The sequence below is a fragment of the Triturus cristatus genome, chromosome 1_1 (assembly GCF_964204655.1).
Source record: "Triturus cristatus chromosome 1_1, aTriCri1.1, whole genome shotgun sequence".
Classification (NCBI taxonomy): domain Eukaryota; kingdom Metazoa; phylum Chordata; class Amphibia; order Caudata; family Salamandridae; genus Triturus; species Triturus cristatus.
The window spans coordinates 676,955,813-676,981,913 of NC_140579.1; the positions used below are offsets into that span (position 1 = coordinate 676,955,813).

Sequence of the window (26,101 nt, forward strand, 5' to 3'; positions counted from 1 at the left end):
TGCCCCAAAAGTGTTTCATGTGTTGGAACCATGAATCATACATGCTGTTTGGCATTTGCAACTTTGACCATGATGACACTTACCTTTTGGTCACTGTGATGGGGGGGGGGGTTAGACCCTATCACCACAATGCTCGACTTTTGCTGCAGTTTGGAACCCCACACTTAACTTTTGTTCTGCAGTGAGGGGGTGTTATTTTTACATTGACACAGTCCTATAGTGATGTTTGCCTTGTGTAGGCCACACTCACTTGTTGGTCACACATGTGCTGTTAGTTACATTGTATGTTCAAAGTCATAATCACTGTTGTGGGCATTTGTCACAGACTACACACTGTTGTCATGATGTTAGGGGGATGTATTTTGCTGACTTACCTAATGTTGGAGTATGATGGATGTGTGGCGCATCACCCATCCCATGGGTGGGGGTGGCAGGGGTGATGGGCAACAGGTCCCCTATGAGTGGGGGTGGCAGGGGTGATGGGCAATATAAGCCCTATGAGTGGGGGTGGCAGTGGTGATGGGCAACAGGTCCCCTATGAGTGGGGGTGGCAGGGGTGATGGGCAACAGGTCACTTATGAGTGGGGGTGGCAGGGGTGATGGGCAACATAAGCCCTATGATTGGGGGTGGCAGGGGTGATGGGCAACAGGTCCCCTATGAGTGGGGGTGGCAGGGGTGCTGGGCAACATAAGCCCTGTGGGTGGGGGTGGCAGGGGTGATGGGCAACAGGTCTCCTATTAGTGGGGGTGGCCGGGGTGATGGGCACCAGGTCCCCTATGAGTGGGGGTGGCAGGGGTGATGGGCAACAGGTCTCCTATGAGTGGGGGTGGCAGGGGTGATGGGCAACAGGTCCCCTATGAGTGGGGGTGGCAGGGGTGATGGGCACCAGGTCCCCTATGAGTGGGGGTGGCAGGGGTGATGGGCAACAGGTCCCCTATGAGTGGGGGTGGCAGGGGTGCTGGGCAACATAAGCCCTATGAGTGGGGGTGGCAGGGGTGATGGGCAACAGGTCCCCTATGAGTGGGGGTGGCAGGGGTGATGGGCACCAGGTTCCCTATGTGGGGGTGGCAGGGTGATGGGCAACAGGTCCCCTATGAGTGGGGGTGGCAGGGGTGATGGGCAACATAAGCCCTATGAGTGGGGGTGGCAGGGGTGATGGGCAACAGGTCCCCTATGAGTGTGGGTGGCATTAGTGATGGTCAACATGAGCCCTAGGGGTGGGGGTGGTAGTGGTGCTGGCCATACAACCCCTATGGTGGCCTGGTTTTAGTGGCCAGGATGTGGATCCCCTGTGTGTGTGTGCCATTTTGCGGGTACGCGTCGTTTGTTTGTGTGGTAGGTGTCTGACTTACCCTCTGCGCCGTCCGCGTCGGTTCCTGATCCGGTCATAGATGTAGAGTACTGGTATGACCTGTGCGATGGGATTCATGATGTGTTCGTCTCGTACACGCTGCTTGTTGGTCCATCTCGTACCAGTTGCAAGCTGGTCCGTCTCGTAGCCGTGGATTGAGTTGTGGCACGAACCGTAGCTGATATGCTTCTTTTCCGGATGCTGTGACTTGCCGTACGTGGCGACCCGTCCGGCACGTAGGAAGTACGCATCATACTTGTCAGGGCGGAAACTGCTATGGATATACTGCTTCCGGGCGACTCGGTTTGGCGTTCTGAGGTACAGCTCGGACGGAGAATGAAGCTTGAATTACAGCCTACGTGTCGGTCGGGTTTTTGGCAGTTATGCGCATCGTACTTCATCTACAGGACGGACCGGCTACGGGTATGTGTCGGTCGCACGGTAAGGCTACGAACAGCTCTCTGAGAGCTGTCCGACCCGGATCGGAATCGACCCCTTAGTGTCTGCTTGATGCAAACCCTCCACCCCTCCCCCAAAGTTCCAACATGTAATTCTTCAGCATGTTTATACACTCTTTGGGGTTGACCACTTCTTCCCTGGTGATCACCTCCCTCCAATCCCCATTTCTGTGTACCCCCCTCATATTCTCAAGACCCAGTGGAGGAGGGTCCACCCCTCTGTTCCATCTTGCAATGTTTTCAACCAGCCTAGCGTCTTCTTCCACTCTCTAGTTAATTGTCTATAACACCTGTCGGTAATCAGTCACAATATCGAATTTTAAATATCGATATGGCAAAATATCGAGTTTTAAATATCGACTTACAAAAATATAGTGGTGCAGAATATCGAAATGCAGGTAAGAAATATCGTTTTTCATAATATCGAAGTTAGTAATATCAACAATCATAATATAGTTGTTAAAAATATCGATTTTTTGGGGGGTGTTTTAAGTGTTAGTATATGTGTAAAAAGTATGTATGATTTTTGTAATGTATGTTTGAATTTTTTAAAAGCAATGAATTTTATGTTAAATAATCTTTGCGTAATTTAATTCAGTAGCGGGTTGTGGGTATATAGGGGAATAGGGTGGGAAGTAATTTAATTATAATATATATTTTTTTATTATTTAGAATTAATTAATTATATGTTAATTTGTTTTTGCGTAATTTAATTCTGTAGCGGGTTGTGGGTTTATAGGGGAATAGGGTGGGAAGTAATTGAATTTAAATTAATTAATTAATTAATTTATTAATTAATAATTTAGTATTTTATCATTTATATTTTTAATTAAGGTAATTAATTTATTATTAATTAATTATAAATGTATTCATAATGTATAATTAATTGGTAATTATGTTAATTGTGTTAATTCTTTTTAATTAATTACTAATTGATTAGATAATTATTAATAATTAATTCGTAAATATGTTAATTGTGTACTTTTTTGAGGAGTGGGTTGAGGGTTTATAGGGGAGGAGGGGAGGAAGTAATTTAGTTTTAATGTAATTTTTATTATTTTTATATTATATTTATAAAAAGTTATTTTATAGTGTTAATTGTGTGAATTAATTTAGATTTTACTGTTAATTGTAATTAGTTAATTAATTAATTGTTAATTATGTTAATTTATTAATATTTTACAATATCGTAGGTGATGTTTATAGGGGAAAATGGTGCGAGGTAAATTAATTTTGAAAAAATAATTTCTTGTTAATTAATGTTAATTATATTGCAGGAGTGGGTATACTAAATTATTCCCCTATGCTATCCAACACTTTCCCTACTGTTGCATTCACTGGAGTGGGAATAGTAATTTTTACCCACCCGCTATCCAACACTTTCCCTACTGGTGCACTCACTGGAGTGGGAATAATAATTTTTACCCACCCGCTAGCCAACGTTTTCCCTACTGTTGCACTCAGTGGTGTGGGAATAGTAATTTTTACCCACCCGCTATCCAACACTTTCTCTACTGTTGCACTCACTGGAGTGGGAATAGTAATTTGCACCCTCCTGCTATCCAACACTTTCCCTACTGTTGCACTCGCTGGAGTGGGAATAGTAATTTTTACCCACCCGCTATCCAACACTTTCTCTACTGTTCCACTCCCTGGACTGGGAATAGTAATTTTTACCCTCCCGCTATCCAACACTTTCCCTACTGTTACACTTGGTGGAGTGGGAATAGTACATTATTCCCACCCGCTGTCCAACACTTTCCCTACTGTACCACTCGTTGGAGTGGAAATAGTAATTTTATCCTTTACGCTATACAGCGTCTTCAGTATTGTTATATTTAATGTAGTGTAAAATATTATTAAAAAATATATATATTTTAATGTTTTACCTTATATTTTATTTTTATATTAATATTATAGGTTTATTTATATATCTAATTATATTTTAAATTGTTTTACATTTTATAATTAAACATATTAATTATTTTTTAATAATAAGTTAATCTATATAATAAAAAATACAAATGTATGTTTATCTTTTTTTACATTACATTTATTATTGATTAATTTTAACGTTTTTTAAATTATTTTTAATATGTTTTACTTAATTATATTGATTATTTAATTAATTTTATATAACTTTTAAGATATTTAAAAAAGTCGATATTTTAGCAAACTTTATTATTGACAACGATATTTAGGATTCAATATTTTTGTACTTACCTCTTTGGAGCTAGGAAGTAGATATTCTGTCACTCGATATTTTCTCATCGATATTCTGGCAGCTCAATATCCTGCTCCTCGATATTCTGTCAGTGATCCACGCCTGTCATGGTGGGTAGCTCCAAGGCAGTTCCATCTCTAAGTCCACGGAATCCGCGAGTCTTCTGATTGTTCGCACATTCCTCCGCCTCTTCTCAATCATTTTCACTGGTTTCAAAAAAGGGTGATTTTCCTTGATGTATAACTTTACATTTTGCAGGGTAAAGTAACATACATAGCGAAGCTGGATTGCTCTCAATTTTCGTTTCACTCTTGAACGGATTACACTACAGTTGAATCCTTTTGGTGTAGTCAAGGAAAATTAAAATCTTTGAAGAGGTGCAATTTACCTCCCTGCTTTCCTGCACTGCTTTAAGTATTCTGTCCGCAAAATTCATGACTCTGATGAATATGGGGTGGAGAGGGACCGCCGGCTGTGACCTGGGCAGCAGTAAGTGTTAAGCTCCTTCTAGGATAGGGCATGTGCAAAGTTCCTTCTCTGGGTACCAGGATTTCTAGGATAGGGCATGTGCAAAGTTCCTTCTCTGGGTACCAGGATTTATAGCATTCTAGAAGTAATTGTGTGGGGCTGGGACCCTCATTACCCTCCATGAGGTTATTTCTTCGGGATCAAGATTCAACGTCCTCTGGCCTGCGTTCAAGTTGCAAGGCAATGTCTTTTAATTTCATATAGTATGTCTTGAGGACTCTGAGTCAGTCCATGGTCCATCGTGGAAATACGTTCCTCCGCTTCCTTGGTCTGATCAGCCAAGTTTCTGATGTCTTGTCGCAGAAGGGAGATTTCTGAACCCACTCCACCTATTTTGTCCTCTAAAGTCCTTTGTGCGTCCTGAATCTCTTTTAGGATCATTTCATGGGGCTATCACCGGTTCTTGAAGATGAACTTGTGAGTACTGTGTGGGATCATCCTGGCCTTCTCCCCTAGCGTGTGAGTGCCTAGCCAAGCTATGAATTCGGTCTTGCTGTCTAGAACCCGAGGACTTGTTGTCCATGGCTGTGGCTGAGATAAATTGTCTTATTAATTAACATAGCCATTGGTGCCAGAGCACCCACAGCCACACCACCATTTCAGCTTCAGGTAAACTGTTAGAACGAATTCACCACTTGGATGCTGAGCATTTCCTCATAAGTGCGGGAGGAGATGAAGGCAGTGACCAAAATCTGTTCGTCATGGCAGGGCTTCAGAATATTGGCTATACACAGAGCCGGGACCTCCAAGACTGTCACCCCCACTGATGGTGCAGTGTCTAGCGTGGACCCCAGAGAGACCCCTCACCTCTGGTCAGTAATTTTTCTCTCCTGGGGTTGCTCGTCGAATCAGCAAGGACAACAGACAGGGGTGAGCCAAACTTGGAGGGAGCATTGCCCACAGAAGGAAAAAGGGAGGAACAAACTCTGCTCCAGTCAGCTTACCTGTGTGTTTCCAGGATTCTGTACAGGCCTTCCGTTGAAGCGCGCCAGCCTGTGAGCAATGACATATCCTCTCTGGCAGGTGGAAGATCACTTCTGTGTTACATCGTCAGCACCCTCTGGCCCTCACATGGCAGGCCGCCTTCCTGGTTTCTGAACTGGCCAACGTCCCACACTTCTCTGGTCCAGTGGCGGGTTAGCAGCTCAACTCTTTCACCACCACCGCCTGGAATCCACATCTAGGCCACTTTTGCCTGTTCCGTGTCCCAGCTCCAACAGCAGGCTGCAGCTGGGCGAGGGAGGCACAACTCTCTCACAGTGAGGGGAAACCTTCACATTTCTTTTTTTACAGACTTTGGTGCCGATTAGGATCCTGGAAAAAATTTCCCCAACCCAATTGAATCTGGACTTTTTTCCGTACAAATGGTAAAAGCGCCGTACAAACTGCCAAGTACGATTCGTATGGGAAAAAGTCCATACGAATCGCATTGGGAAAATTCCCCCACACGTCCTCGGGTCGGGAAAAGTCTCCGACACGTCCCCGGACATTTTTACGTACAAATGGGAAAACTGAAGTCCCAATGCGCAAGTACGATCCGTCCCATCCGTCCGATTGTACAACTGCATGGAAAAAAGACCGTCCGGAGCGAACTCCCATAGCATCCATGGAGATGTCCAAACAAGTGCCCGGTACGCGCCGTACCCCCCCCCCCAGCCCCCCGTATGACCGGAGCGTACCCCCCAGCCCCCCGTATGTACGGGGCGTACTCCCGTACCCCCCAGCCCCCCGTATGTACGGGGCGTACTCCCGTACCCCCCAGCCCCCCGTATGTACGGAGCGTACCCACCAGCCCCCCGTATGTACGGGGCGTACTCCCGTGCCCCCGTATGTACGGGGCGTACTCCTGTACCCCCCAGCCCCCGTATGTATGGAGCGTACCCACCAGCCCCCCGTATGTACGGGGCGTACTCCCGTACCCCCAGCCCCCGTATGTACGGAGCGTACCCACCAGCCCCCCGTATGTACGGGCGTACCCCCGTACCCCCCAGCCCCCCGTATGTACGGGGCGTACCCCGTACCCCCCAGCCCCCGTATGTACGGAGCGTACCCCCTGGGGGTCCGCACTGTACATACGGGGGTGGGGGTACGCCCCGTACATACGGGGGGCTGGGGGGTACAGGGGTACGCCCCGTACATACGGGGGCTGGGGGATACACCCCGTACATACGGGGGGCTGGGGGGTACAGGGGTACGCCCCGTACATACGGGGGGCTGGGGGGTACGGGGGTACGCCCTGTACATACGGGGGCGGGGGGGGTACGGCACGTACCGGGCCCCCTAATCAGCTCGCATCGCCGCGTACTTAGCTTTTCCGGCACTTTTTGGGTGCCGTAAAAATATTCCCATCCGGACTGCAGTCGGTGCGAATCGTAATTGCTGGTACGTAAAAACATGCCTAACTCCGTCCGGACGTCACGTCCGCGGTGTCCCGGATCACATTTGTATGTATTTTTCTGTCGGTTGGTCTTTTTTCCGATTCGTACGGAAATGGTGTTTCCGTACGAATCGTAATTGCATGTTTGTAAAGTTTTACAACCCGGTACGAGTCGGACGGAGAAAACGCTCCGACCCACGGTTTGTACCGGGTTTTTCCAGGATCGTAATCGGCCCCTAAGTTGGATCAACATAACCCCGGTCTAGTGCCGCAGACACTAGATGTGTTAAGGGAGCCCCACACAGTCCAAGGGATTAGGATTATGAAGGATAACTTCAATCAGCAAGGAGCTCCTTTAGCTCGTGGTCCATGTTGCCTTGTTGGAACTTTTAGGGCTGGGTGCCCTAAAAACAGCATCATCCTCTACTCTGGCTAGTCAATATATTGTCAATCTTTTACCTCTGTTTTGTTTTTGAACAGAGATTTTTGCATTCAGAGTTTTTTACAATGTTTTAAAAGTGTTCTGGGATCCTACTGGGCTTGCAGGATTTATAATCCTGGTAAGGAAATGAGACGAGGATTGCCAGGACAGAGATCGTCAGTGACAGGTAAGAAGCTTTTCCTTATTTGCTTCAATTTGCTTAATAAATAGTACGCTTGATATTTGCCTAGTGTTAAGTAGCAGTCAATGAGTTCTGGCAATACTGAAATTAATCAACTTGGACTCTGACAGGCAAGATGAGAAAATGTATCTCTTTTCAAGGGGTCTAAAACTTGAGCCCCTAGTTGAACAAAAGTTTGAGATAGCCAGGAAAATGAATCAAGGACCCCGCAGTTATACTGAGGTATGACCACCTATTTTTCCAACCTGACAAAGCTGTTTGACAAAATGTGGAATTGAAAAGAGAATCTGGTTTTTAGTTTGTTTGAATTTCGCTCATTTTGTTTTCAAGATACGAGATCTTGTTCCAGAATCTCAAGCCTACATGAACTTGCTTGCATTTGAACGCAAGCTAGACCTGACCATTGGCAGGAAGAGAATGGAGATAAAAGAAGCAATCAAGAAGCCTCTGACGGTAATTTCAGACTTGCATTTTCTTGTATTAAATATGGTTCTCAAAGTCATGTAAGCCTCTGTTTCATCAGTCTGTGAATATAATTATGTTCATAAATGGCAAACTTTGAATATAATTTTATATATATATATATATATATATATATATATATATATATATAAAAGTTTTATCCAAAGAATTGAGGACGCGCACAACAGCAGGTAGCTTGGACAAAAGCTCTTTATTGACGCGTGAAGCTTGCTGTCATGTCCGGATTAGTTGTGATGCCTGACGCGTTTCGGGCCAACCTCGGCCCTTGTTCACAGGCTATAGCAGGAATCAAGTGGAGCTTCAAAGTCACTACAACACCAGCATCCATTTGGCTTTTACGCCCCTCGTTGAGCTCTCGCAGGTGAGTCCGTTTTTCGAACAGCATGCTGGGATATGTAGTGTAGAAGCGTAGCACTCTACCCTCCAGTGGGTGTACTTGATTTCCTATGGTTTCAAAGAATTCATTTCAGAGGAAATTCTTTGTGCAGTGCCCTCCAGTGGGCCTCCAGACATAATTAGCAAGCTCCTTCCCTGTTGTTGCTGGAGCGGGGCGATGAACAGTTCGGTGCCCCTGCAGCTCCATTCAAAAATTAATCTGGCGGCAGCGTGCCTCTCGGCGGGACAGCCGTAAATATATTTCCAAGTTTTGTCCAAAGAATTGAGGACGAGCACAACAGCAGGTAGCTTGGACAAAAGCTCTTTATTGACGCGTGAAGCTTGCCGTCGCCTGACGCATTTCGGGCCAACCTCGGCCCTTATTCACAGGCTATAGCAGGAATCAAGTGGAGCTTCAAAGTCACTACAACACCAGCATCCATTTGGCTTCTACGCCCCTCCTGCTATAGCCTGTGAACAAGGGTCGAGGTTGGCCCGAAACACGTCAGGCATCACAACTAATCCGGACATGACGGCAAGCTTCACGCTATATATATAAAAAAAAAAAACGAAATAACAATCACATTTATTAAATAAATTGAAGGACCCGCAAGGGAGAAAAAAAAATTGTTACTGTGTAATAAAAGGCGAGGCGCGCACGGTATGAACTGCGCAACGTGGGCGCTCGGTGCGTGGTGCAGGGTGTGCGCACGGTGAAAAATCAGAAAAAAAAATTCAAAATAAATACATAACTTAGCATTTAAAAAACCGTACAAATTCACTGAAAAAACCATAGGTTTCACACACGTTATAGTTAGGAATTAGCATTTAAAAAACCTTGCAAATTCACTTAAAAAACCATAGGTTTCACACATGTTATAGTTAGCTGTACATTTCACTCGTAAAAAACCAATGAAATTCCACGTTATAGTTAGATCAGGTAACTATAACTTGCGCGACCGCAATCCACAATGTGTCATTTCAGATGTCATCATTGATGTGATGAGTGATGTCACTGACCATGTCATGAGTGATGTAATATGTGACGTCATCAGCAGTTTATTGTGGGCGCGCAAGTTATAGTTACCTGATCTAACTATAACGTGGAATTTCATTGGTTTTTTACGAGTGAAATGTACAGCTAACTATAACATGTGTGAAACCTATGGTTTTTTAAGTGAATTTGCAAGGTTTTTTAAATGCTAATTCCTAACTATAACGTGTGTGAAACCTATGGTTTTTTAGTGAATATATATATATATATATATATATATATATATATATATATATATATATATATATATATATATATATTACCTACTGGCGGTCGCCAGTAGGTAGTTATAGTTAGGACCCCTTTTCCAAAGGAAATCCGCAACATTCTATTTTGAATAACTTTGGCGCCGGTCGATGAATCCTCGCGAATTTCTCAAAATAGGTGGGGCGCTACGCTCCGCTCCTACCCTGAAAGTCTCGGGGGGATACGTCAAGCGGGGGCTGAGATAAAAGGGGGGTCCCAAAACGCGTTTTTCCCATGCATTTTTCCATAGGACCTTTAGAACGAGCTACAGCCCGAACGGCTGAACAGAATTACTAGAAATTTGGCAGAGAGGTAGTCCCTATGTCAAGGAAGTGCCTTTTGTAGGTTTGGTGTAAATCTGTTCAGTAGATTCTGAGAAAATAGCCTTTAAATCAATATATATATCTGAGCCCGCTTACCGTACGCTTACCGTACGCTTACGGTAAGCTTACGGTACGCGTACGGTGGCGTGCGCGAGCGCGATTCTGATTGGCTGTTAGATCTTAGTAAACATTCGAATCGGCCGAAACCAGGAAGCGGCGGCCGCCATTTTGTGTGTTTCACTCAGAAAAAAAAGAGTGAAAACAAGAAAAGGGGGCAATGAGGAGAGTTACAGACCCCCTTACATGTGTGAGGGGGTCAAAGAAGGACTGTAAAGTACAAAGAAAACATTTATTGATTTTTAAAAAAAACACGGGGTACGCGTACGGTAAGCTTACGGTAAGCGTACGGTAGAAAAAAAATAAAAAAAAATAAATGAAATTCAGATTTAAGTGTTTAGATATTAGGGGGCTCTAAAAAGAGCCGTTGTGTTTATGAAATGATTTTTTAGTGGTACCTACAAGTAAGTACCGATGCAGAGTCTAAGGTTCAAGAGGAAGACTCTGTTCCCTTCATCATTGAAGTGCACACCATCTCCTCTATAAATGTCTTGCATGTCATAACGCAAGTTGTTGTGGTAAATGGCACCCATACCATAGTCACGGAGGAAAGCAGAAACAGATTTGTTGACGTGCTTTCTTGCTTTGTCAATCTGCGGACAGAAATGATTGGACCAGTTCCATTTTTGCCTTTGGCATATGTTGGAAAACACAAAGGCAGTTTTAGGGAAAAGTGAAAACAGTTGTGCAAAGGTGTCCTTCATAAGCATTTCCAGACCTACCCCAGTCAAAGTGCCTAGGTCATTGCCACCACAGTGCACTATTATGAGGTCAGGGTGTTGGATTTGCATGAAGGATTTCACCAATGGCATCAATTGGTGCCACTTTAACCCTCTCTGACCAATCCATTTAATGTCTACATTTGGCAAAGCAAGGTCTCTCACCATATCTGTTTTCTCTGCAAACTTTTCACTCCAGAAGACATAGCTGTGCCCTACAATCCACACTGTGAACATCTTCAAAGGAGAACTGGATGCACTCAGGAGGTGTCTTTCAGTAGAATGGCAATATGAAAAGAAAGACAGTTTGGAAATGGAGGCATACATATTTTTTTCAAAACAAAAAGAACTGATTGGCTGTTTCATACCATTCTAGAATAAAAACTAGGCTGTATGTGTAAATTAATAGAAGCATGTTTTGTATTGGTACAAAAAAATGTGTTACCAAAGAACAGTAGTATGGATTTGCTGTTAGGTTTGAAAAGTCAAGCACTCTTGCTCTGTGGAATTGAAACATTGTGTGGCGAACTTCTGACCTAACTCCATACAGCAGTGTTCCATGAGCTGTTGCTATGGTAGCAGGCAGAAGTCAAGTTGGGGGAAGGGTACTAGGCAGAAGTCAAGTTGGGGGCAGGGTACTTTTGGAAAAGGGTTGGTTTTCAACCAATAGAAATGTGTGATTACATTTGAAAAAAGGGGGAAGCACTGAGATTTGAAACTTACATGTATATGTGTGGAAAAATAGAGGGAAAGTTTGCCATTATCTGGTTCTGCTGAGAGGAGAGAGGTGTAGAGAACAGAGATCCTGGCTCTGATAATCTGCTGTTTGAGTGCCACATTTCTTTCACAACTAACTAATTTTAAAGGTGAGGTTAGAGTTTGAGAGGAGATGTATATGGTAAATTAAGAAATGAATAATAGAAATGGAAATTCTTTTTGTTGAAGTTGCGTTTATCATTTTCTGTTTTGGGAGAAATTTAAATGTGAGGAACATGTAAAATAATATGGACTATGTTTTCACGATAAATTAAGGTGTACTGGAAAAAAAAAGAATAGTTTAAGGGTTTGAGGTTGGACTCAGTAATGCAAATACATTCAGCATCACTAAGGCTGGTTGCCCTTGCTGGAATGTAGGCAGCCACCCAGGTTACACATGGTGGTGGTCTGAAAAAGCAGTTTGGACATGTGCATTTAAAAAAATCAAAAAAGTGGTTTCATAATGTGTCAGTCTGTAAAAGTGATTTTCACTTGCCAAAAAAAAAGAGCAGTAAGTGTGCTTTCAAATTGGCAAAGAAATTTCGTTTTGGGACTAATGTGAAAACATGACTGTGTGGAAATAGGAATTACAGGCAGAGATTTATTGCGTTTTTTTCTGGTGATTTCACAGTTGCATTAGTAGGAAAAAGGGGGAGCGATTTTTTGGGGGAAGAAGCAGACTCTTAGCACACACCCATCTGCTTGCCATGTATAATCATGCACAGTATTTACAAGCGAGTGGGGTTTTCAGGTTTCAGTCTGTAATGCAAATACATTCAGCATCACTAAGGCTGGTTGCCCTTGCTGGAATGTAGGCAGCCACCCAGGTTACACATGGTGGTGGTCTGAAAAAGCAGTTTGGACATGGGCTTTTTAAAAAAATCAAAAAAGTGGTTTCATAATGTGTCAGTCTGTAAAAGTGATTTTCACTTGCCAAAAAAAAAAGAGCAGTAAGTGTGCATTCAAATTGGCAAAGAAATTTCGTTTTGGGACTAATGTGAAAACATGACTGTGTGGAAATAGGAATTACAGGCAGAGATTTATTGCGTTTTTTTCTGGTGATTTCACAGTTGCATTAGTAGGAATAAGGGGGAGCGATTTTTTGGGGGAAGAAGCAGACTCTTAGCACACACCCATCTGCTTGCCATGTATAATCATGCACAGTATTTACAAGCGAGTGGGGTTTTCAGGTTTCAGTCTGTAATGCAAATACATTCAGCATCACTAAGGCTGGTTGCCCTTGCTGGAATGTAGGCAGCCACCCAGGTTACACATGGTGGTGGTCTGAAAAAGCAGTTTGGACATGTGCATTTAAAAAAATCAAAAAAGTGGTTTCATAATGTGTCAGTCTGTAAAAGTGATTTTCACTTGCCAAAAAAAAAGAGCAGTAAGTTTGCTTTCAAATTGGCAAAGAAATTTCGTTTTGGGACTAATGTGAAAACATGACTCTGTGTGGAAATAGGAATTACAGGCAGAGATTTATTGCGTTTTTTTCTGGTGATTTCACAGTTGCATTAGTAGGAAAAAGGGGGAGCGATTTTTTGGGGGAAGAAGCAGACTCTTAGCACACACCCATCTGCTTGCTATGTATAATCATGCACAGTATTTACAAGCGAGTGGGGTTTTCAGGTTTCAGTCTGTAATGCAAATACATTCAGCATCACTAAGGCTGGTTGCCCTTGCTGGAATGTAGGCAGCCACCCAGGTTACACATGGTGGTGGTCTGAAAAAGCTGTTTGGACATGGGCTTTTTAAAAAAACTGAAAAGTGGTTTCATAATGTGTCAGTCTGTAAAAGTGATTTTCACTTGCCAAAAAAAAAGAGCAGTAAGTGTGCATTCAAATTGGCAAAGAAATTTCGTTTTGGGACTAATGTGAAAACATGACTCTGTGTGGAAATAGGAATTACAGGCAGAGATTTATTGCGGTTTTTTTCTGGTGATTTCACAGTTGCATTAGTAGGAAAAAGGGGGAGCGATTTTTTGGGGGAAGAAGCAGACTCTTAGCACACACACCCAGCTGCTTGCCATGTATAATCATGCACAGTATTTACAAGCGAGTGGGGTTTTCAGGTTTCAGTCTGTAATGCAAATACATTCAGCATCACTAAGGCTGGTTGCCCTTGCTGGAATGTAGGCAGCCACCCAGGTTACACATGGTGGTGGTCTGAAAAAGCAGTTTGGACAAGTGCATTTAAAAAAAACTGAAAAGTGGTTTCATAATGTGTCAGTCTGTAAAAGTGATTTTCACTTGCCAAAAAAAAAGAGCAGTAAGTGTGCATTCAAATTGGCAAAGAAATTTCGTTTTGGGACTAATGTGAAAACATGACTCTGTGTGGAAATAGGAATTACAGGCAGAGATTTATTGCGTTTATTTCTGGTGATTTCACAGTTGCATTAGTAGGAAAAAGGGGGAGCGATTTTTGGGGGGAAGAAGCAGACTCTTAGCACACTCCCATCTGCTTGCCATGTATAATCATGCACAGTATTTACAAGCGAGTGGGGTTTTCAGGTTTCAGTCTGTAATGCAAATACATTCAGCATCACTAAGGCTGGTTGCCCTTGCTGGAATGTAGGCAGCCACCCAGGTTACACATGGTGGTGGTCTGAAAAAGCAGTTTGGACATGGGCTTTTTAAAAAAATCAAAAAAGTGGTTTCATAATGTGTCAGTCTGTAAAAGTGATTTTCACTTGCCAAAAAAAAAGAGCAGTAAGTGTGCATTCAAATTGGCAAAGAAATTTCGTTTTGGGACTAATGTGAAAACATGACTCTGTGTGGAAATAGGAATTACAGGCAGAGATTTATTGCGTTTTTTTCTGGTGATTTCACAGTTGCATTAGTAGGAAAAAGGGGGAGCGATTTTTTGGGGGAAGAAGCAGACTCTTAGCACACACCCATCTGCTTGCCATGTATAATCATGCACAGTATTTACAAGCGAGTGGGGTTTTCAGGTTTCAGTCTGTAATGCAAATACATTCAGCATCACTAAGGCTGGTTGCCCTTGCTGGAATGTAGGCAGCCACCCAGGTTACACATGGTGGTGGTCTGAAAAAGCAGTTTGGACATGTGCATTTAAAAAAATCAAAAAAGTGGTTTCATAATGTGTCAGTCTGTAAAAGTGATTTTCACTTGCCAAAAAAAAAGAGCAGTAAGTGTGCATTCAAATTCGCAAAGAAATTTCGTTTTGGGACTAATGTGAAAACATGACTCTGTGTGGAAATAGGAATTACAGGCAGAGATTTATAGCGTTTTGCTCTGGTGATTTCACAGTTGCATTAGTAGGAAAAAGGGGGAGCGATTTTTTGGGGGAAGAAGCAGACTCTTAGCACACACCCAGCTCCTTTCCATGTATAATCATGCACAGTATTTAGAAGCGAGTGGGGTTTTCAGGTTTCAGTCTGTAATGCAAATACATTCAGCATCACTAAGGCTGGTTGCCCTTGCTGGAGTGTAGGTAGTCACCGAGGATACACATGGTGGTGGTCTGAAAAAGCAGTCTGGACATGGGCTTTTTAAAAAAACTGAAAAGTGGTTTCATAATGTGTCAGTCTGTAAAAGTGATTTTCACTTGCCAAAAAAAAAGAGTAGTAAGTGTGCATTCAAATTCGCAAAGAAATTTCGTTTTGGGACTAATGTGAAAACATGACTCTGTGTGCAAATAGGAATTACAGGCAGAGATTTATTGCGTTTTGCTCTGGTGATTTCACAGTTGCATTAGTAGGAAAAAGGGGGAGCGATTTTTTTGGTGCAGAAGCAGACTCTTAGCACACACCCAGCTGCTTGCCATGTATAATCATGCACAGTATTTACAAGCGAGTGGGGTTTTCAGGTTTCAGTCTGTAATGCAAATACATTCAGCATCACTAAGGCTGGTTGCCCTTGCTGGAGTGTAGCAGTCTGGACATGGGCTTTTTAAAAAATCTGAAAAGTGGTTTCATAATGTGTCAGTCTGTAAAAGTGATTTTCACTTGCCAAAAAAAAAGTGCAGTAAGTGTGCATTCAAATTGGCAAAGAAATTTCGTTTTGTGACTATTGTGAAAAGAAATGTAGTAATATATTTAAATAAAATAAAGGAATTTTTTTTTTAGTTTTTTTCAGGTATTGCTGAAGAGCAGTGAACAAAATTTAAGATGCCTACAAAATCCAGAGTTCAAAAAACGCTAAAAAAAAACCTATATTTGAAGACAACTAGAGGACCAAAGTTAGTAAAGATGCTGATGTTGGGAAAAAGAAAAAATCTTCTGGTAAGCACAAAAAACAATTTCTTAAAAATATATTCAAAAGAATGAAAAATGTACAAAATGTCTGTACTCGAAAGGATGTTTTAAAAAAAAAAGGAGAGGAAAAAATTGACAATTTAGTTAATGCAAATATACCTTCAGCAACTGAAAAGATTTATATAAATAGAAAAACAGCGTTTAAAGAGATACGTAGAAAAATGTTTCAGAGAAGAGTTATGTCTAATTTGATGAAGGATGTGAAGAAATATAAGAAAAAGACAAAGTTTTATAAAAGAAAAAAAGAAATAGAAGCCATTGCAGCAAAGGCATTAGAATTAAAAAGGAAACTATTCATATTAATTTTGAATAGGATGCGTACATTAGACAAAATGGTTAATGTACTGAAATCACATAGCAAAAGGAAAAGAGTAGTGAACAGAACAAACTTTTGTAAAGTGTTTTTAGGCAAGTGGATGCATAGTTCAAGTAGTGAACCTTTTTTTAATGAAGAAAGCTATTTTCAAAGTAATAGTTTGCTGCATGCAGTTGACACCAGAGGTCGTTCATACGAAGTAAAAAATGGTTGCATAATGGAGAAGGAGATAATGGTTCCAAGAGATGAGGTACAAGTGATGGCAGATGAGGCAATGGGGAGACGTCCTAAAGCCCCAGTGTACACTTGGAATTGTAGTAGTATTTGCACTGTGCGTCAGGAATCTATTGACAAATTTCGAGAGTTTCTAAGAGAATATAGTAAAAAAAGTATAAAACAGAAGATTAAGGTGCTTCAAAGTCTGGATCCATGCAGAGTGAGAGAGAATACTGGTTTGCAGGGTCATTCTCTGGCTTGTCTATCTAGAAAAGTGTGCAATAGTGTTTTCCATCATTTTAGGATGCTGGCTGTTCATCATACTGAAATGAGAAAGTTTGTGAGACGGTTGTATTTTGCTAAAAGTCCAGCAATAAAGTTAGATGAATTGAATAGGGCTCTGTTCCGAGGAACGGTATCAGATGTAGAGAAGGTTGTTGATGAAATTCAGTTTTGTTACTTTGGTCCTGAACAAAACAGTGCAGAGAAGGACACACTAAATGAGGAAGAAGTGGAAGAGAATGTACAACCATTTGTAAGTAAGACATTTAATGATCACATAACAAAATTTGAAAAAATCTCTAATGAAAGACCAAATATTACTTGTATTTGTTGCCGCAGAACTCATTATAGAAAACAAACCAGGTATGTTGATCTGTACAGAAAGAGTGAAAATGAAGATAATTATAAGTGGAAGGATTTTGCCACATATATATTTCTTGAAAATTGTTTTGAATTGGGTGAAGTTCAGCGTATTTGTAAATACTGTTACAACAAGTTAGAGGAAAATAGAATGCCGACCAGAGCTGTACATAATAATTTAGAATTGGATGCTATTCCTGCTGAACTTTCTGAATTAAATACTTATGAGTCTATACTCATTCAATGTGTTCATCCGTTCCAGACCATAGTATGTATGGAGCCCAAAACTGGTAAATTACCTCCTTCTGATTTACTGAGAGGTTTAAAAGGTAGAGTGGTGTATTTGCCCTTGGATTTGAAAAAAAATATGGAAACTATTGATGCGGATACTTTGGAAACTGAACCATTAGTTATTCTGGTTAATGGTGTACCTAGAAAGAATAAGAAGATTTGGCAGGAGCTGGTAGATGTACGGAAAGTACAAAGAGCAAATTTGTATTTGAAAAGGAATAACAAATGGTATGAATCAATTTATATAGAAGAAGATTTACAAGAAGACACAGAAACACCAACTGGACAAATTGAAAAAGTGGACAAGTCAAAGGAAGAAGAAATTTATGAACATTTTAGCATACATCCTCTTCATTCAAAAGAAGTTATGGGAGACAATATTGATCTCTTTCAGATGAAGAAAGCAAAAGGAACTCCCGTGAGTGTATGGGAGGAGAGCTTGGAAGCTCGATGTTTTCCCCAGCTGTTTCCTAAAGGAAAAGGAGGACGATACGATGAACGTCCAGAACAGATTCCAGCTTCTGAGTATCGGACTACAAGACTATATGCTGAAGATCCCAGATTTCGACAAAGTTTTCCTTATTTGTTCCATCTTTTATTTGAAAGCGACTTGTCTGCACTGTCTTATGCAGTAAATCACATTTTAAAAAGTGGAGTACATTTACAAAATGTGTCTGCTAAGGATTTTATGGGGAAAGTGCAGCACCGAGATGATCATTTGGAAACACAACTGATCAATCTGATGGCTTGTCAGCGTGGGACAAATGAATATTGGTACCGACGCCATGGTGAATTAAAATGCATGTTACGGAATTTAGGAACTCCAACATGGTTCCTTACCCTAAGCTGTGCCGAGTACGCTTGGGATGATTTACTGGATTTTCTACGAGAGGCAAATTCAAACATTAAAAACATCGAATACAAGACAGCAGGAGAACTGTGCTCATTGGATCCGGTTAATGTTTGCAGATATTTCAATCATAGATTTGAGGCTATGATGTCCTTCATCTGCAATAAAAAAAATCCACCTCTTGGAGAAGTAGTGGATTTCTTTTGGAGAAAAGAGTACCAGGCAAGAGGTGCTCCTCATATTCATATGCTGTTGTGGATCAAGGATGCCCCAAAGTTTGGAACAGATACTGATGAAGCAGTGTTATCTTACATTGAAGAATATGCAACATGTGCTATACCAAAAAGCACAGAAGAGAAAAAGTTAAAGGAGCAAGTTTTACGTTTCCAAAGTCATCGGTGTGGAAAATACTGTCGACGGAAATACAAGAGCAAAGAAAAATACTACACTAAATGTCGATTTGGATTTCCTAGACCTGTTCTTTCAAATGGAAGAGTTAACAGTTTTATGTCAGCTGTGAGACATACTATCACAAGAAAATCACCTAAGAATACCTACAACCTTAAAAGAAAAGAAGAATCAAAAAATATAAATGACTACAACCCAGTCATTTTATCCATGTGGAACGCTAACATGGATATACAGTATGTAGCTGACAATTCCATTGCTGTTGCTCGATATGTAACGTCTTACATTACGAAATCTGAAAAAACTGAATTGAAGGAAATGTGGGAAGAGATTTCTCACGAGAAGACTGTCAGTAAGAAGCTGTACAGTTTCAGTTTGAAGATGTTATCGCATCGAGAAATTGGATCCTACGAATGTTCAGATAGGTTATCTTCTGCAAGTCTCTACTCGAAGTCAAGAAGAATAATTTGGGCAAGTTTAGGCCTTGCAGCAATGAGAAATCGGGTACTGAAATCTGTAGGAGAAATTGAATATTTGGCCGAGAATGACCCAGAAAGTACAGATATTTTGAAATCAAACATGTTGGACACTTATTATCCCAAGAGAAGTCATCATCTGGAGAACATGTGTCTATATGAAGTGCTGCAGAACTACATTTATTCACGGAAAGCCGCAGAAGACATCAACAATGGAAAATATAAAGTCGTTGGTGAAAAAGGATGTTTGGTGAAGCAAACAAAAGGAAGTTTGAGAAATCACCGGAAGCTGAGTTGTGACACTACTGACAAGAAGGAATTTTACTACTTGGCTCTTTTACAGTTGTTTAAACCATGGCGTACAGAGGATGAACTACTGGGAGAATTTCAAAGCTATGAAGATTCTTTTAATGCTTGCAAAGACAGCATACAATGCAGTACATTCTCAACTTATCTGCAAATGTTAAATGAAGAAATTGAACAGGAAACTACAATTGCAGCAGAAATAGCTAGAGACAGTTCTCAGGACAGCCAAAGTTCAGGAACACTCAGTCAAGATCCCCTAGGACAACCAATCGTTGAAAATGAAGCATCAATAGCCATGAATGAAGTGGAAACGGCTATGAATCAAGCTCAAGAAGAATTTATAGACTTAGAAAATTTGGAAAGACAACTGAATCAAGAGCAGCAACAAATTTATGAAGAGATCAAAAACAAAATTGATCACGGATTTCTACATGAAAAAAAAGAGTGCTCATGCACATCATTTCATCCAATCAGGATGTATGTAAGCGGACAAGCTGGAACTGGAAAAAGTTTCCTAATAAAAGTCATCAGAAGCTACCTACAGCAAAAAACGGATTCTACTTTGTCTTGTGTGGTTACTGCTCCAACTGGGTTAGCAGCATATAACATAAAAGGAATCACTTTACATCGTTTGCTAATGTTACCAGTGGAGCATGAGAACAAAATACAATACAACAAGCTAACTGGAGAAGCATCCTTGGAAGTTTCAAGAGTATTGAAGAAGATGCAAGTTCTCATTATTGATGAGGTGAGCATGGTATCAAACTTAATGCTTGCCTTTGTGCATTTAAGAATGCAGCAAATTTTGAAGACAGACTATGACATGTTATTTGGTGGAAAACACGTCATAGTTTTTGGAGATCTTCTGCAGCTTACTCCAGTTAAAGGACAACCAGTATTTAATACTGTCACACATGAAGACACGAAGAAGTCATTGGGAAGCATCGGAAATACAAATATTTGGTCCTTCTTTGAGTACAAGGAACTTACTACTAATATGAGGCAAGCAAGCGATGAAGAATATGGAAGTATTCTGAAAGATATCAGAATTGGACTACTCACAGAAGTTGGCAAAAAAGCATTACAGAGTCGGCTGCTACATAATTTATTTCCAAAGGAAGAAATAGTTGCAGAGAAAATATACAAGAATATTGCAGAAAACAAAAGTGTCATCTGCTTAATGCCAACTCTACGTGAATGCTCAATATTTAATGAGGAGCTTTTGAAATTGGAAAAGGAAGAGATCAGGAAATTGGAAGCAGTGGACAAAATTGAGGATGGAAGAATTACTGTCACAGTAACAGGCAAACTGAAAAATAAATTGGACTCACTAGAGAAGAACATCTCCAAAACAGCTGGATTAGAAAAAAATCTATATGTTTGCATGAACTGTAGAGTATTTTTAAGAAGAAATTTGGATGTTGAAAAAGGTTTAGTTAATGGAGCTATGGGAAGAGTTGTGGGTTTTATTAATTATCAGAAAAAAGAAGGAATTGAATGTTTAAAAATAAAATTTGATCAGATAGAAGAAGTTAAAGATATTTGTCGTTGTACAGTTCGTTTCATGCTTGTGAAAGACTTATATGTACGTAGGAAGCAGTTTCCGTTTTCTCTAGCATATGCTGTAACTATTCACAAGTCTCAAGGATTGACTGTAGATTGTGCTTTTGTGAACATTGGTTCAACTGTGTTCAAAGAAGGTATGGCATATGTTGCTTTGTCACGAGTGAAAACATTATCAGGTTTATTCATGATAGACTTTGATGATTCAAAAGTTAGTGCTGATACAAACTGTGTAAAGGAGTATAATAGATTAAGAAGAAGCTATGCTCCTCATTTAGGTCAGTATCCTGTGTTGGAGAAACGTGTAGTTTCTCGTAAAAGAAAAAATGAGAATATCTGTAATGAAGATGTAGAGAAGAGGAAAAAAAAGAGGAGTGATGTAATTGCAAGCAAAAAGAAAAAGGAAAATGAAGAACAGGTTGTAGGATGTCATTTTGAAAATAGCTCTGGTGTCAACTGCTACGCAAATGTAGTGCTGAATGTTGCATTTTATCTGGAAAGTTTGCAAGAGCAGATAATAGTAAATCAGGGAAAAAGATTCTGTTCAGAGCTGAGTCTCCTTTTTCAAAAGCTGAGTAAAGATAAAACTCAAATAGAAAGTGCTACTGAAATTAGAAAACTTTTAGATATATGTTCAGGACGAACACAGTTTTCTCAAAATGAACAGCAAGATGCACACGAATTTTTGATGTATTTTCTTCAGGTAGTGGAAGAAGAAGGAGTTCCCATTGAAATTTTTTTTGGTCTCTCTTATAAATGGGAACATAGTTGTGAAAATTGTTATAATATATGTGGCTCTAATGTTGATAATGAAAGGTTTATTTATTTGACATTGCCAGAGAGTAAAACAGTCACTTTTGCAAAATTAGTTAAAGATGCTAATCATAGCATGAAATGTGGTGAGTGTAAATCTGACATGTTTTCAACATTCATTTTAAAGGAATACGGACAGTATGTAATTTTAATGATGCAACGATGTAGAGCTGATGGTTCAAAATTGGATACTTTAATAAAGAAGTTTACAGGACAGCAATTATCAATTTCAGGAAAAACTTTTGTAACTGTTGCAATAATTTTCCATGATGGACCTACTGTTACTTCTGGACATTACACAGTTTATCTTAAATGTGAAAAAGGCTGGACACTGTGTAATGATTCCCAATTGATTTTCAAACAACGTTTGCCTTTTGATTTAGCAAATTCCTATCTAATCTTCCTGAAACCTAAATTTTAGAGAGATTTGGCAAGATCTGGACAAAATAATTTTACCATTTTACTGGATTACCATTGCAATTTTGTAAAAAAAAGATTTTTTAAATTATCATTTGGCCTAATGGAAAGATAACCAATTGTAATGTGGACTTTTTTAATTTTTAATGAAACTTTCAAAAACCAATAATTTAGAGATAATCGGTAACATCTGCACAATTTAAATTTTGGAATGTTATTGGACTGCCATTGGAAATTTTTTCAAAAATGATTTAAAAAATTACTATTTGGCCATGTGGAAAAGTAACCAATTCTATTGTGGACTTAATAAATTATTCAAAAAATTTTCGTGAACCAAAATGTTACAGAGAATCGGTGAGATCTGGACAAATTAAACTTTAGAATTTTATTGGATTACCGTTGGAAATTTATTCCAAAAATTTTTTTAAAATTACTATTTGGCCTAAAGGAAATGGAATCAGATGTATTGTGGAGTTATTTGAGATATAATATTGTGATTATACTTCTGAAACAAACATATCAGACGGTATTTTAAAGAAATAAGTATTGGTATTAGATGATATTTTTTTAGAATATTATGCACTTCTATAATGTTAAGTTTAAGTAAAAAGAGATTCTGGGCTTTTTTAATACAATCTTTGTGATTGTTATTTTTTTTTGCCCGCTGTAAAATGATGAATGCAATTGCTTTCACAATTTATAGTGAAATGCAATATATTCTGAAAACAGCAAAAATAAGGCAAAAATATTTTTTGATAAATATGTAAATATGTGTACTGTATTATAAAATGTTTTAAAAATATTAATACTTTTTTCTTTTTTTTCAGATTGATATAGAAAAATTTCGAAAACTAGAACCATTTTTAAAGCTATTTTTTTAAAAAACAAATGAATAAATATTTTTTTGAGTGGGTATGGTAAGTCAATAATAATAATTGTAGTCTCTCAAGGACCTTGTAATGTGATAATTGATTTTTAGTGTTTTTAAAAAAAAAAAAAAAAAAAAGTACGCGCACCGTACGCGTACGGTAAAAAAAAAATAAAAAAAGTTTTTAAAAACATATGTAAAAAAAAGATGAAAGATAAGGTTGGCTCTTAAAAGAACCGTTGTGTTCATGCAGGGACAGAGGAAAGAAAGAATGGGAAAATTATTCAAAGCGACAAGTGTGCTGATCTATTTTGTTGTTCACTAGGGAAACACTGGTCTCCCTATGGCAAATTAGATCTTGACAAAAGGCGCATCGAATATCAACCCTCCGAAATCGAGGGTTCATTTCCAGAGGGCCAGCAAAAGGAGATGCTCCCCCCACAGATGAAGGGCTCACCTGACCTGCAGAAGAAGGAGTCAGCTCTGCAGATGATGGTCCAGGCTGAGCTGCTGTGGATGTACTTGCTTGTCTTTCTGAAGAGTTACCTCCAAAAAGATGACCATGTGTCCTTCTGTGTACATCCTTGAGGTGTCTCTTCATGGTATGATCCCCAAAGGAATACTTCCTGTCAGGATTACCTCTTGAAAGTACACGCTGACACAGCTTGCAAGTTACTAAGGGTGCATTCACCTTTTGCTGGCCTTCAGGAAAAGTAAAATAATCCCATACATAAGAGGGCTTTTGTTTCCTCGCTCTCTGCCTCAAAACAGTGCTGCTAGTGCTAGCCTCACTCTCAGAAGAGCTCTGCTGTTCTGCCATCGTATCACAAAGACAACCCAGCTCCTTCTCCTAAGGGATCACAAGCAGAAATGAGAGGAATGGGTGTGGTGTAGGAGAGTTCTAGAACTGAAAGTAGTTTCAACCAATCAAAAGTTGTGTTTCATGATCACATGACCTACCGTACGCTTACGGTACGCTTACGGTACGCTTACGTCAAAAGTGCGCATGCGCGTAAAAAAGACACGCGCTTGCGCGCATGCGCATAACAGACACTACCCGACACTTCCGCGTAACGTGCGCGTGTAGCGTACGCGCGCACGCGCCCCACGCGGAGTACGCGCGGCTACGCAAATTGCGTAACTATACGCAAGCAGCGTAGAAAAATTACGGGCGTTGCGTAAACCGTACGCTTACCGTAAGCTTACGGTACGCGTACTAAAAAAATAATAAAAAAAAAAAAAAAAAAGTACTGCAAATAAATTTTACATGTTTATTTTAAAAAATATATTAAAAAAAAACATATTAAAGAATTTTAAAAATTTAACCATAGTCTTTATAAAAGGTAAGAAAATTAAAATAAAAATATGTTAAAAAAAATAGAAGAAAAAAAAACAATTAGCATTTAAAAAACCTTGCAAATTCACTGAAAAAACCATGGGTTTCACACACGTTATAGTTAGGAATTAGCATTTAAAAAACCTTAGAAATTCTGTGAAAAAACCATAGGTTTCACACACGTTATAGTTAGGAATTAGCATTTAAAAAACCTTAGAAATTCAGTGAAAAAACCATAGGTTTCACACATGTTATAGTTAGCTGGACATTTTACTCGTAAAAAACCAATGAAATTCCCCCGTTATAGTTAGTTCAGCTAACTATAACTCGCGCGCCCGCAATGCACTGCTGATGACGTCACATATTACATCACTCATGACATGGTCAGTGACATCACTCATGACATCACTGATGACATCTCAAATGACATCACTGATGACCTCACTGATGACATCATCCTTGTGATAGAGTGGCAGACCTCCTCTTCCCCTAATAAAACCTTTGATACACACATTCAAAAATAGAGACTAAAATTTACAAAACAATGGACATACCAATAACAGTTACAACAACCTCTTCAGTAATTCTAAGATCCACATACACATCCACTCATTCACCAACAGTCCAATACAGTCACTCATACATGTACTCACTTATCATATGTACTCATACACCTATACATCCTGTTACACAATGCCACTCATCCATAGAGCTACTCACACACATAGTCACTCATGCCAATAAAGAATCAAACATACATTTACTTGCATATACAGTTATACACACACCACCACACTTACTTCTACGGAAACTTACACATACTTAGTCTTTTAAACAATTACTTATAGAAATACATACTTATTCATACAGGAACTCTTTCAATCTCTCACTCTCACATATACTCACATATATAAACCAATAGTCACATATACTAGTTTTAAACATATGTAGTTACTCATAAAGACACTATTGAGACAGTCATTCACTCACTAACACACCCATACACACACTCATCCACCCATGCAGTCCTGCACACATGCTCTGTTCAACACATACAAACAGTGAGTCACTCATTCATGCACCTATGCACTACGTCATACCCCCCACCGAACCATGCAGACACTCATACTGATACTCAAAAAACCAACTAATAACCTATATAGACACCCATGTAGCTACTCTCCAACCCATGCAGCCACTTATACACAAAGTGAGAGACTGATACAGATATTTATATATTTAAACATTACTCACTAAGCCATGTATTCACTATGATACACTTAATCAGTCAGTTACACAATCAATTTTTCAAAAAGAAATCATCCATTTAGACAGTAATATACCCATTTATTCTTCCATCGACCTTGAGATATACATATATAAAACATATTTAATTTTCAGAAAAACACACATTCACTGGATGATGTCATCAGTGAGGTCATCAGTGATGTCATTTGAGATGTCATCAGTGATGTCATGAGTGATGTCACTGACCATGTCATGAGTGATGTAATATGTGACGTCATCAGCAGTGCATTGCGGGCGCGCGAGTTATAGTTAGCTGAACTAACTATAACGGGGGAATTTCATTGGTTTTTTACGAGTAAAATGTCCAGCTAACTATAACATGTGTGAAACCTATGGTTTTTTCACTGAATATATATATATATATATATATATATATATAT

General features: G+C 39.8%; 1 protein-coding gene across 9 annotated transcripts in view; it reads left to right on the forward strand.

Moving 5' to 3' along the window:
- The window catches only part of LOC146870867 (SWI/SNF-related matrix-associated actin-dependent regulator of chromatin subfamily D member 2-like), a 1,426,174-nt gene that overhangs the window by 679,579 nt on the left and 720,494 nt on the right, over positions 1-26,101 (forward strand). For 6 of the 9 annotated variants that reach the window (XM_085647047.1, XM_085647050.1, XM_085647059.1 and 3 more), the window contains one exon: positions 7,893-8,015. The exons of the other annotated variants lie outside the window; for them this stretch is intronic. In XM_085647047.1, coding sequence (XP_085503173.1) covers positions 7,893-8,015 — 123 coding nt within the window. The remainder of the gene's footprint in view (positions 1-7,892; positions 8,016-26,101) is intronic. 9 annotated transcript variants of the gene reach the window in all.